Here is a 13618-nt window from a genome sequence, read left to right as displayed (position 1 = left end):
GGCATAAGGGTCTTATCTAGCGAAACGATTGTCATTTTTGGCAAGAAAAATAAAAAATATGCACTTTTAAACCACAACTCCTCGTCTATCTCCGGTCCTGTGACGCGCCAGCGTCATCACGTCAAGAGGTCATGGATGATGAATGCGAAACTACACCCCAGTGTTTACAAGTGTGGAGAAAAAGGACCGTTCTGACGTTGTTGTATGTCGAATGATACTAATTAATGTCTTTGTGTCAGTTTATTGTTTAAAATGGTCCGCAAATGTGCGTTTCATATATGTAACACGCAATTATGTGAGGTCGCACTGGCGTGTCAAAGGACCGGAGATAGACGAGAAGTTGTGGTTTAAAAGTGCATATTTTTTATTTTTCTTGTCAAAACTGACAATCGTTTCGTTAGATAAGACCCTTATGCCTCATTTGGGATAGTTTAGAGTCCTTTGAAACAATTTTAAACTACATGTTACATGTTGGGGTCCATTAAAGTCCATTAAAATGAGAAAAATCCTGGAATGTTTTCCTCAAAAAACATCATTTCTTCTCGACTGAACAAAGAAAGACATCAACATTTTGGATGACATGGTGGTGAGTAAATTATCTGGATTTTTTTTTAGAAAATGGACTAATCCTTTAAGACTAATAGTAAACTTATCAATATCAAAAGTATAGAATAACACACATGTAACTTTGGGAATTATTTTGTAATTTTTTTAATAAAACTAATAAAATTCAGTTTTATCATCTTTAATATATCCAAACATTATTCTTGGCTGCATAATGTATTTCAAAAACATTTTTTATATTAGGAAGGAATATTGTATACATATATATTATATATTTTTAAAAACACACAAGTATATACTTTTTGATTTAAAGACTTTAAAGATCATAAGAAACTGTTAAAGGAAAACACCACCGTTTTTCAATATTTTACTATGTTCTAACCTCAACTTAGACAACTGAATAAAAACCTATCTTTATTCAATGCATGCACTTCATCTTTGCACAGGGTGTCGTAAATGTGTTTGCATTTAGCCTAGCCCCATTCAATCCTTAAGTTGTTCCAAACCTGTCTAAATTTCTTTGTTTTGCTGAACACAAAATAGGACATTTTGAGGAATGTTTGTAATAAAGCTGTTTTGGAGCATCAATGACTTCTATAGTAGGAAAAACTGTGTTCCAAATGCTCAAAATATCTTCTTTTGTATTCAGCAGAAGAAACTTATATAGGTTTGGAACAATTTAAGGTGCGTAAATGATGACATCATTTTTTATTTTGGGTGAACTATCCTGCTGAGACACAGGCAGTAGGAAAGGAAGAGGTCTTGATGTTTACATCAGTATGGTTTTAGTTTTTCATTGGCCTAAGTCCTATATCCGAAAGTGCGAATGAATTGTTTTTGCACTCGACAGGAAATTTTGCAGGTGTGCGAGCCGAGATATTGAAACCAGTTCAAAAGTCTCAGTATCACTCAGGAATACAGATTACTCGGAAATCTCTCCCAGCATTTCCCCAGTAACCACTTCCGTATATTCCATTATTTTGGTTATTTAATTCCCAGATGTATCTGTTTAAAAAAAGTAAATAGATGTTCATGGAAAGATTCGGCATTAAGAAACAGTCCTTCCATATAATAAACGCATCAATATCCACATGAGTAAACTTGCTGGTCTTTCTTGCGCTGCATTTTTTGCTCTTCTTTATTTAATTAGTCATCGCTGCCATCTGTGTGACTTTGCTGTGCCAGATTTCTAAGCGGGGGGAGCGTTAGAGAAGAGAAAATGTGTTGTTAATGAACTATTTGAATGTAGTTTTGAAAGAATTGCTGTTTACTTATGTGTTGTTATTAATGTGTTTTTAGTGCGGGATCGGGTCAGAACTAAGATGGAAAGAGACATTCTTGTGGAGGTTAACCATCCCTTTATCGTCAAGCTACACTATGGTGAGTGCTGGTCGTAAGCCAATCAGAATGAAGAACAGCTGTCAGTTTAATGTTCTGTAAACTAATTACCCACAATTCCCTCTCTCCTTTCGCAGCATTCCAGACTGAAGGAAAGCTGTATCTGATACTGGACTTTTTAAGAGGAGGGGATCTTTTCACCCGCCTGTCAAAAGAGGTAAACCAATGCATACTCTACACAGATATGTACAGTGGCCCCAAAACAATCTTGGACACTTGCATGGAAATTTTATTGCATGCATAACAAGATAACAAAAGTGATGTACTTTTTTCAGAACTAACTTCATGTCCCTCGCAGTCGATCGTTTTTTTCACTTAAAACTCTGGATTCTGATGTAATAATGTCTTGTTTTCCCGTAGGTGATGTTTACAGAAGAGGATGTGAAGTTTTATTTGGCTGAACTGGCTTTGGCTTTGGACCATCTGCATGGACTCGGCATCATCTACAGAGATCTGAAACCAGAGAAGTACTGATTGTTCCTAGTTTAAATCATCATAAAGCACTTGAGTGTCCTATGCTAAAAAACACAGTTATTGCAGAGTACAAAAGACATTTGACCTTTTGAACTATAGATTATAAGCATCCGATGTATCATGAGTGTATGTATAATGTTTCAAAGTACTTAAAAGTAGTTGAAATCAAAACAATTCTTATTTTTTATATAATATTGCAGTGTTTATTATAAAAAATGTATCCGTGCAAGTCATTTATTTAAAAAAAATAATATGCCATCATCAACTTTAATCAAAATCTGTACAAAAATGTAATTCCATCCTTTTGTGGTGATCATTCTCTGATGACGTCATCTAAACGGCTTGGGACGGCTTGCACTATAAAAAATCATAAAAAAATTATCATGAATAAAAAGCGGCCAATAAGAGCCCAGAATAGATGGAAATCTCTTTAATTATTTAAAAAGCATGCCTAGGTATGATCTGAAGAAGCTACTTGAAATGACAAGAGTATGATTTTGCAAATCCTAGGAATAGAGTAGGTATTTTGAAAATGCTAGAATACAGCATAGCTTTGATTTATTTTGGATGCTTTTAGTCACAATATAATTTCCATAGTTACATTTATGTTATTCCATAACTTTTATTCCATAGTTCATAGGAGTTTACTATTTTTCTTAAAATAATGAACAAGTGAATGTTTAAAATGTCTGTAGTTGCCATACAGACATCTGATGTGAATTATACTTCATGTATGAGGACTTAATCAGCACATTTATAATTACAATATTAAAGTGTATATTAATGTATGTATATCTATATTGGGATGCAATTATTCAAGCTGTTTATAAATATATGTCATAAGTGACCCCGGACCACAAAACCTCATTAGTTGCACAGGTATATAACCAACAATACACTGTATGGTTTAAAATGATGCCAAAAATCATTAGGATATTGTGTAACGATCATGTTCCATGAAGATATTTCGTTAATTTCCTAACAGAAATATATATAAAAGATTTATTTATCATTAGTAATATGTGTTGCTAAAGACTTCCTTTGGACAACTTTAACCTTCTAAGACTTGAGCTTTGGTTTGTCTTTTCAGATTTTTCCAGGTATTTGGGATTAGGAAGAACCAATAAATATAATAACCAATTTTTTTTTTTAACATGAAGCAGTGTAATTGTCCACGTTTGTGTACAACAGGTTACAGTTACACAGAATTAAGTATTATGGTGCAAACAACAACAAAAAATGCGATGTACACATATGTGGACACACCAGATCTTAGGAAGTTAAAGGTGATTTTCTCAATATTTGACATTTTTAATTTCCGAATAGTTGTATCTTGGCCAAATATTTCCTGTCCTTATAACCCATACCTCAAGGGAAAGCTTATTTATTCAACTTTTAGATGATGTATAAATCTCCATATCAAAAAATTTTGTGGTCCAGGGCCACATGTGTTCAATGTATTACAAAACAGCTATTTTTTAATAATTTCAAATGTATGTTGCATATATTTACGATGTAAAATTTGTCCCATTTTTAAAAGTTGTGAAATCCTAAACTATGAATGTGTGCATTTTAATAAATCAGATTTCCGTATGGGTTGTCCACAATTCTTTCCACATGCAGTCATTCTTCCATGATGCCGGTGTTGAAGGTCATCCATAAACAATTTATCTCTGGAGAGAATAAGACAATAATGATGACGATAATAGTAACAGTAAAAGAGAGATATGTGCACGTGGCTCATGGCGATGGTTGCAATAGAAAGTAAGAAGACCCTTGTGTGATGCTCATACTCTGTTTAATGTCTAATGCTGTGGATCTGTGTCATTTCAGCATACTCCTGGATGAGGAAGGCCACATAAAGCTGACAGGTAGGTAATTTCATATTGTTGGGATAGCTGCATCAGCATTGTGCCACCTTGAAGAGTTAGGGCTTCGTATCGACAGCCAGACGGATCACACTTATACTTTAGCTTTGTGCACTTTACATTGTTATATAATAATGTGTGAAAAAAAAATTGTTGTGTATTTGTTTGTATCAGATTTTGGACTCAGTAAGGAGTCGATTGATCATGAAAACAAAGCATACTCTTTCTGCGGGACGGTAGAGTATATGGCCCCGGAGGTGGTGAACCGGAGAGGACATACATATAGCGCTGACTGGTGGTCTTATGGTGTGCTTATGGTGAGGGAGTGGTGCTGTTTTAATTTTATTCTTCATGTAAATTTTTCATTTATTACCCTCAACTTGTATATTAGGATTGCAAAAGGTTCGATTCCCAGGTAACACACATACTGATAAAGTGTAAAACACTTCGGATTAAAGCGTCTGCTTAATGTAAAACCTTTAAAGGAATATTTCACCTAAAAAGTCAAATTTTGCCTTTATTTACCCTTGCATGATTCCAAACATAGTAAAATAATGAAATTTTAGGCAAACTGTGATTTTTAAAACAGTCTGTTTTGTCTCTCCCTTAGTTTGAAATGCTAACAGGAACGCTGCCATTCCAAGGAAAAGACCGCAAGGAAACCATGACCATGATACTAAAGTAAGTACGACAACCTCATCCTTCCACCTTCACATCCCTCTATAATCTAAACCCAGGGTAAATGGAAGAATTTGGCACGATAGCTCTGCACAACATCTGGATGCTAAGTGCCACACCAGTTAGGATGTGCCCTTGGTATAGCCAACAGTACTGTTTAGCCTTGAGACTACCCACTTAACCGTCAGTAAACAAGAAACCGCACAAACACACTTCATGTCATAAAACAGCAGTAAATAAAGCCCAGGGTTTTGCATGTGATGGATGATTATAATCAAAGGTCTGCATAGACTGACGGCTTTGATAAGCTGTGGTAATGTGATTTCAGTGGACTGCAGGACTTCAGAGCTCAGGCGAAATGAGGGTTTGAACAGCGTAATAGTCAAAAACGGGTTATTTGAGGCTTCTGGAGAAGCTGATAAGGACCGTGCCATGGCCAAAATTATTAGCTTTGGATGTGACATCATTGTGGATGACAGTGACTGATTTGTCCCTTGTTATCTGACCTTTAGCTTGAATTTTGACTTTTGGCATGAAGTCTGGTCCATATTGTATCATTAAAATAATTGATTGATTGTTTTTGTGATTAGCTACCTTGATACTTTAAAGGAATAGTCTACTCATTTTCAATATTAAAATATGTTATTACCTTAACTAAAAAGAGTTGAAACATCCCTCTATCATCTTAGTGCGTGCACGTAAGCGCTGGGGTGCGCTGCTACACTTCGATAGCATTTAGCTTAGCCCCATTCATTCAATGGTACCACTCAGAGATAAAGTTAGAAGTGACCAAACACATCAACGTTTTTCCTATTTAAGACGAGTAGTTATACGAGCAAGTTTGGTGGTACAAAATAAAACGTAGCGCTTTTCTAAGCGGATTTAAAAGAGGAACTATATTGTATGGCGGAACAGCACTTTTGGGAGTACTTCGACTCGGCGCAGTAACACCCTCCCTCTCCCATTATGAGAGGGAGAAGGGGAGCGGATTTTTCAGGCGAGTTGAAGTACTCCCAAAAGTGCAGTTCTGACTCAGAACTGAATGAAATGATTACGCTTGCCATGTTGATGCTTTAATACGCATCATACTATGACGTCTGGCTTCATTCTTGACCTCTTCTTTTCATAGGGCTAAGCTTGGAATGCCTCAGTTTTTGAGTTCAGAAGCTCAGAGTCTCCTCAGGAGCCTTTTCAAACGAAATCCTTCTAATAGATTAGGTAAGCAGAAGACTGAATCGATGTTTAGCGTATTGAGTTATGCATGACATTTTGTTTGTTATGCATGTGATGCATCAATGTCTTCACAATTGCAACTGCAGGTGCGGGTCCAGATGGAGTCGAAGAAATAAAGCGACATCCCTTTTATGCTAATATTGATTGGAATGTAAGTATGCATCTTCTTAATGTAGAAATTAGACTTTGCATTAGTCATTGCATATTTGTGACATGTCTTTCAATGGCCTGTTTCTTAAAGAAATTATTTAGAAGAGAGTTGCATCCACCTTTTAAACCAGCCTCTGGCAGACCAGATGACACATTCTACTTTGACCCAGAATTCACAGCCAAAACTCCCAAAGGTACATCTACTGTATAACCTGCTATGTTTGATCCTAGACAGATAGGCAGACCTCGCTGGCCTCTCATTAATCCCCTTTCAGACAAATACACAATGTGCCTATTGAATTCAATACCTGCTGAATATAAAACCCATTTAATTAAATGCTTCTAAACCTTTTGAAAGCATTGTTGGATTATCTAATGATGTATTTAAGGATGAGAAAACACTGTGTGTGTGTGTTTGTTTAGACTCACCAGGTGTACCACCCAGTGCCAATGCTAATCAACTCTTTAGAGGTTTTAGTTTTGTGGCTATAACCCCAGAAGAAGAGAGTCAGCCCCTGCAGAGTAACAGCATGACTTCTATAGTTCAGGTATAAAACCCAGACCCATTTGTGATGCATTTAAACTGCAGATTAAACCTCTTTCCACATAATGCATGCTGTAATACCCGTGTCATTGAGTCAGGATTTATAACAGCACTACATTGTTATTTTCACTGTTTTATAGCAGCTACACAGAAACGTGAATCAGTTCAGTGATGCGTACGAGGTAAAGGAGGATATCGGAGTCGGCTCGTATTCGATCTGCAAACGTTGCATACAGAAGAGCACAGGCATGGAGTATGCAGTGAAGGTGAGGATGGTCACATTAAGTTACATCAAAGTTATGTTTAGGGACCAGAATATTAAAGCAACCCCCTAGCAACCACTTTTCAACTGCATAGTATCACTTTGAACTCGCATTTATTTTTTTGTAGAAAATGTAATTAGAATCTAAGCTAGTTTTTGTATTGACTCTTCTTGATGCATGCTTCTTGCTAACATTACAGTCTTATATTGCATTGGCACAAAGTTTTGTCCTGTTTGTAGTTTCCTGGAAACGAATGCATCTATATTTATTTGATGTTTAGATAATCAATAAAGCCAAAAGGGATCCAACGGATGAGGTGGAAATTCTGTTACGATATGGACAGCATCCAAATATAATCACACTGAAAGACGTAAGTCATCTAAAACAAGGACACATTCATTTATATTTTCTTTTATACAGTTGTGCTCAAAAGTTTGAAACATTTAATAAAATAAGAATAAACATTTAATAAAATAAGTGTTTAATTTTGTTAGTTTTTTACAGTAATACTGCATTAAATAAGCTGAATTTCACTTGACAGATGAAAGTAACACAAGTCAAAATAACAACTGAATTTACAAATTTTCAGTTGGTTTTTAGCAGTATTTCTTTATGATTATTTATGGTTTATATCATTGGTTCACAACCTTTATTTTTTTCTTTCGAGCCCCACTCTGTATATACAATAGAGACAATCTGAGTCCCTCCATCCCTCTAGCATATGAACCTGGACCAAAAAAACATATGGGTCAGTTTATTAAAAATGTGATTCATACATAATCTAAAAGCTGAATAAGCTTAAAACAATATTTGGAAAATCTGAAACTAAGGGTGGAAAAAATCTAAATACTGAGAAAATCGCCTTTAAAGTTAGCAACACATTACTAATGAGAAATAAATGTTTGATATATTTACGGTAGAAAATTTACAAAATATCTTCATGAAACATGATCTTCATTATCCTAATAATTTTTGGCATAAAAAATCTATTATTTTGATCCATACATATGGCTCATACATATACTCATGTGGCTATTGCTACAAATATAACATTGCTATATAAAATTATTAGTTGAACATTTTTATGCATCTTTATTTGGCATATCAGATCATTAGTCTGAACCCCCCCATGGACCCCAAAATGTGAACCACTGTAAACCATGTGAACCACTGAATTATTTATGACAACTGTGCACTAATCCCTCTGGTTTGTCCTGAGCAGTGAAGCTGTTTTAAAAGGGACATATAATGAAAATCTGACTTATGTTTAAAGGAGTAGTCCACTTTATAGATGGGGCCCATTGACTTCCCGTAGTATTTTTTTGCATATAAAATGTCAATGGACCCCATCTTTAAAGTGGACTACTTCTTTAAGTGCTATAATTGGGTCCCCAGTGCTTCTATCAACCTAGAAAATGTTAAAAAGATCAACCCAGTAACTTAGTTTTGGTAAACCATTCTATGCAAGCATGTAAACAATAGGTAATTGAAATTTGGCTCCCCTTGTGATGTCAGAATGGGATAATACTGCCCCTTTATCTGTATTATCCCGCTACGGCACTGCTATTTAGTGTAGAGATCAGCTCATTTGCATTTTAAAGGACACACTCAAAACGGCACATTTTTGCTCACACCTACAAAGTGGAAATTTTAATATGTATTAATAAATGATCCATGGGGTATTTTGAACTAGAACTTCACGTATGTACTCTTGGGACACGAAATATTTATTTTACATTTTTAAAAGTCTTGTGAAATGCCCCCTTTAATAAAAATCCTCTTTTTAAAGCTAATTCAAGGGAATTCAAGGTCAATTTATTTTAAACAATATACATCTACAAAGTGTATGTAATCCTACGAGCACAACTGTACAAGGATGATGGGCATCATTTTGTATTGCCATTTTTCTTATTGGCCGAGCATAATTATATTAATGTCTGGTTCTTGCCAAAAGACAATGTGTTTACCTGAAGCGATTTTCCTCAGAGGTTATCATTGTTAGAAAGAGCGAATAATACCATAATGAGTTCCTGCTGTTATTTTCAAATGACTCTGAGCAGGAGCTCTGTCTTTCCTATTCATTTAGCAGTGTATTAGTTTTATGCTTCCATACATTAGAAATGATTGACCTACAGAAATGCATCCCTGTTTCCTGGCAATATTGATTGCATCTCATCACAAACATCCACATATGAACTGGTCTCCATCTTTGTACACAGGATAACATTAATGATAAAAATGGAAGAGATGGGGAAAGTATACTAATTCTCTATGATCTGTCAATGCTTGCAGGTTTACGATGATGGGCGCTCAGTCTATCTGGTGACGGAGCTCCTGAAGGGCGGTGAGCTACTGGATAAGATTCTCAGACAGAAATTCTTCTCTGAAAGGGAAGCAAGCGCTGTGCTTTACACCATCACAAAAACTGTGGAATACCTGCACGCTCAAGGGGTACGTAACCTAAAACGTAAAATATGGTTGAGGCCAGCTAATCATCTATGAGACACAAAAATATGCATTATATTGAGCTTCAGTATTTAACAACACTGCACCTTAACCTTTGCTGTTGCCCATGAACCCTTGGTTGGTATACAAGTACATAATTTAGGACAATAAAGTTCCTCATTCAGTATGTGTTGAAAATAATGAAGAGAATTGACCTTTATTTTGATCTAATGTATACCTCTTTCCCTCCTCAAAAGGTGGTTCATAGAGATCTGAAGCCTAGTAACATTCTTTACGTCGATGAATCTGGTAATCCAGAGTCTATCCGAATCTGTGACTTCGGCTTCGCCAAGCAGCTGAGAGCTGAAAACGGTCTCCTGATGACACCCTGTTACACTGCTAACTTTGTGGCCCCAGAGGTAAATTTTTCAGTTTTGCCTGTGATGGTGCCACAGTTTTCTACAAAGCAGATGTTCTCAAATAAATCACTTTGGTTCCCAGGTGCTGAAGAAGCAGGGTTATGATGCTGCGTGTGACATCTGGAGTCTAGGTGTTCTTCTGTACACAATGTTAACTGGGTAAGTAGGTTAGGTCTGAAGTTGGCAATATTAAAAAGGTGTTCCAGTGTTTGACGCTGAGCTTTTTTCTCAGGTTTACTCCGTTTGCGAACGGCCCAGAGGACACACCTGAGGAGATTCTGGCTCGGATAGGCAGTGGGAAGTTTTGTCTTACAGGGGGTTACTGGAATTCGGTTTCACCTGAGGCTAAGGTGGGTGTAGAACTGGTTCAAAGACAACCGAAATTTTCAAATTGCCACCATGGCAGATTTGAAGAATGCAGAATAATTTTAGACACAGCAACAAACAGGATATGATGTCACACTAGATCAAATATGAAATCACATTTTATCCAAAACTATTTTAAAGGATTAGTCCATTTTCTTAAAAAAATGCAGATAATTTACTTACCACCATGTCATCCAAAATGTTGATGTATTTCTTTGTTCAGTAGAGGAGAAATTATGTTTTTTGAGGAAAACATTCCAAGATTTTTCTAATGTTAACGGACCCCAACACTTAAAGGAATATTCCATTTTCTTAAAAGAAAAATCCAGATAATTTACTCGCAACCATGTCATCGAAAATGTTGATGTCTTTCTTTGTTCAGTCGAGAAGAAATTATGTTTTTTGAGGAAAACATTGCAGGATTTTTCTCATTTTAATGGACTTTAATAGAGCCCAACATTTAATACTTAACTCAACACTTAACAGTTTTTTAGGACTCTAAACGATCCCAAACGAGGCATAAGGGTTTTATCTAGCGAAACGATTGTCATTTTTGACAAGAAAAATAAAAAATATGCTCTTTTATACCACAACTTTTCGTCGCGCCAGCGTGACCTCACGTAATGCATCATCACGTCAAAAGGTAACGGATGACGTATGCGAAACTACGCCCCAGTGTTTAGAAGTGTGGTGAAAGAGTACAATTTCGACGTTGTTGTATGTCGAATGATGTCTTTGTGTCCGTTTATTGTTTAAAATGGTCCGCAAATGTGCGTTTCATATATGTAAAACGTGACCTTTCGACGTCATTACGCAATTATGTGAGTCGCGCTGGCGTGTCACGGACCGGAGGAAGACAAGAAGTTGTGGTGTAAAAGTGCATATTTTTTATTTTTCTTGCCAAAAATGACAATCGTTTCATTAGATAAGACCCTTATGCCTCATTTGCGATCATTTAGAGTCCTTTGAAACTGCAATTTTAAACTGCATTAAAACTGTTAAGTGTTGGGCTCCATTAAAGTCCATTAAAATGAGAAAAATCCTGGAATGTTTTCCTCAAAAAACATAAATTCTTCTCGAAAGAAACATTTTGGATGACATGGTGGTGAGTAAATTATCTGGATTTTTTTTAAGAAAATTGACTAATCCTTTAAATAAATTTTAGGGATGCAATAATATCCAATACAGAGAAGTCCAATACAAAGTTTTAACAAATATTAATCCGCTATTGGTCACACATTTCATCATACAAATTCGCAGGTCAGAATTACCCAAAACTGTGTTTGCGTGCATATTACCATGTCCACCCAAAGTCCAAAATGATTGGCCCTTTACGTTGCCACACCTGTCTAGGAGCATCTCCATAGAGAGCCGGCATGAAACAATGATCAAAATGAGACTTCAAGCACCTGTTTATTATGTTTTCTGCAGGACTTGGTGTCTAGCATGTTGCACGTAGATCCTCATCAGAGACTCACGGCTGCGCAGGTGTTAAGACATCCATGGATTGTTCACAAAGAGCACCTCCCCAAATACCAGCTCAATAGACATGACGCCCCCCATTTGGTTAAGGTTTGTTTCTGAAGTTAAAGAGTCTTTAGAGTACTTATATATGCATACAGATTTGTTTTTGTTTTGTTTTTATTATGTCTAAATATTGTAGATTTAACTGGGCAAGGTTTGTGTTAAATCTTTTCTCCTGCAGGGGGCGATGGCTGCTACCTACTCTGCCTTGAATATGAATATTCCTCCAGTGCTCGAACCCGTGGGTTGCTCTATTCTTGCTCAGCGCAGAGGGGTGAAGAAAATGACCTCCACTGCTTTATGATCCCATGACCTTTAGCTTGGTTTAAGCACAGACTAAACTCGGTTTGCTGGCTGCCCACCTTGCGTCAAGGCCTCGGCGCCAAGCGTTGATACTGAGGACCCCTGGTGGACAATCGAAATCTTCCTTCTCTACATCGGCCAATGAAATGTTGAACATCGGTACAATCATTGCTGCCTCCAAACGCAAACATCTGAAAAATCAGGGGAATTCTGTGGACTTTATCTGAGCAGCAAACACTTTTAAGTATACAGTGTGATATATAAATCTGTAAACATGCTGTATCTTAAAAAATATATATATATATATATATAAAGCTAGGAAGTTTATGTTTTATGATTTTAGGCAGTAAAGTTATGACATCATAAAGTCCATCTGCACTTTTTTTGTGCGCACATAGTCAAATAAAGCTCCAGTTGTATGGGGGTGTTATATAAAGTATACATTCTGTGATTTCAGGTCAACACTGAATATTCAATTTTTATCCTGTCCTAATCTTTTGCACTTCTATCTTATTTAAACTCTGGAAAGCCACTGACATCATACGCTGATGTAATATTTCATAAGCTGAAGTTCCACTAACCCGTACTAGCTTTGATGTATCCCAGCACACTTTATTTTCATAGTCATTCTTAACTGGGACCCGTCTGGGAAACTCAAACGAGACTATAAGAGCAGCCGCTGATGTCTGAATGGTTGTATGATAGCTGCTTGCGTTAGCTCAACATACTTTTTACACATCACGTGAAAAGAGGTCCAAAGCACAACAATGCAACGGAGACCCATATATAAGCAGCACAGAATGTCAAATGGAGAACTCAGGTGAAATGCAATACAAAAAAATAAGCTGGGATGAAAATGTATACAGCTGTATCGCCTCACCTAACACCTGCTGACCTGTGTATTTGTTGTATGTAGAGAAGTATTGAATTGCTCAGAGATATATGTAGTGACTTTATCAAGTGACTACTAAGAGACTTGACATATTTTTTTATAAATGTGCATGGGCAAGATGCTATATTAGCTAGTAGCGCTTTGGAAGTGGATATGTCATGAGCATGATTGAGGATGTTTTCTCTTTTTTTTTAACCACTTCTAATTCCTTACAGGTTTGCAATTATTGTTCAAATTTGTTGCATTGTTGTACATTTTTATTTTCATTTCTGTTGTCTCGGACGAGTGCTGGAAAAATGTTGCTGTCCATGTAAGCAAGCTGCTATCCTGTTCTTTCCTTTTTGTACAGGTAGAAAATAAAGGATTGCCATTTTTAATAAAACTGTCTGTGAATTCTTAATCCTTAATATGGTCGATTATGTTAGTTTATGCACCACTTTGCTTAATTTGCTGAATAAGAGGCACAACAAATAATGTTTAATACATATGCACCTGCC

At 36.3% G+C, this 13618-nt stretch overlaps 1 protein-coding gene across 6 annotated transcripts in view; it reads left to right on the top strand.

The window, feature by feature from the left end:
• The window catches only part of rps6ka3b (ribosomal protein S6 kinase, polypeptide 3b), a 48121-nt gene extending 34618 nt beyond the window's left edge, over window positions 1-13503 (top strand). For all 6 annotated transcript variants that reach the window (XM_065258286.1, XM_065258283.2, XM_065258289.2 and 3 more), the window contains 18 exons: window positions 1864-1944; window positions 2040-2119; window positions 2323-2429; window positions 4270-4307; window positions 4479-4621; window positions 4915-4985; window positions 6112-6200; window positions 6302-6366; window positions 6457-6559; window positions 6789-6913; window positions 7050-7175; window positions 7453-7542; window positions 9465-9623; window positions 9875-10036; window positions 10119-10195; window positions 10269-10386; window positions 11834-11974; window positions 12108-13503. In XM_065258286.1, coding sequence (XP_065114358.1) covers window positions 1864-1944; window positions 2040-2119; window positions 2323-2429; window positions 4270-4307; window positions 4479-4621; window positions 4915-4985; window positions 6112-6200; window positions 6302-6366; window positions 6457-6559; window positions 6789-6913; window positions 7050-7175; window positions 7453-7542; window positions 9465-9623; window positions 9875-10036; window positions 10119-10195; window positions 10269-10386; window positions 11834-11974; window positions 12108-12230 — 1898 coding nt within the window. In that variant the 3' untranslated portion in view covers window positions 12231-13503. The remainder of the gene's footprint in view (window positions 1-1863; window positions 1945-2039; window positions 2120-2322; window positions 2430-4269; window positions 4308-4478; window positions 4622-4914; window positions 4986-6111; window positions 6201-6301; window positions 6367-6456; window positions 6560-6788; window positions 6914-7049; window positions 7176-7452; window positions 7543-9464; window positions 9624-9874; window positions 10037-10118; window positions 10196-10268; window positions 10387-11833; window positions 11975-12107) is intronic.
• Window positions 13504-13618: the final 115 nt, after the last annotated feature.

Source organism: Paramisgurnus dabryanus, chromosome 22 (genome assembly GCF_030506205.2).
Source record: "Paramisgurnus dabryanus chromosome 22, PD_genome_1.1, whole genome shotgun sequence".
In the NCBI taxonomy this organism is placed as follows: Eukaryota; Metazoa; Chordata; class Actinopteri; order Cypriniformes; family Cobitidae; genus Paramisgurnus; species Paramisgurnus dabryanus.
The sequence above is the reverse complement of the archived record's forward strand: the minus strand, read 5'-3'. Positions and strand labels throughout refer to the sequence as shown.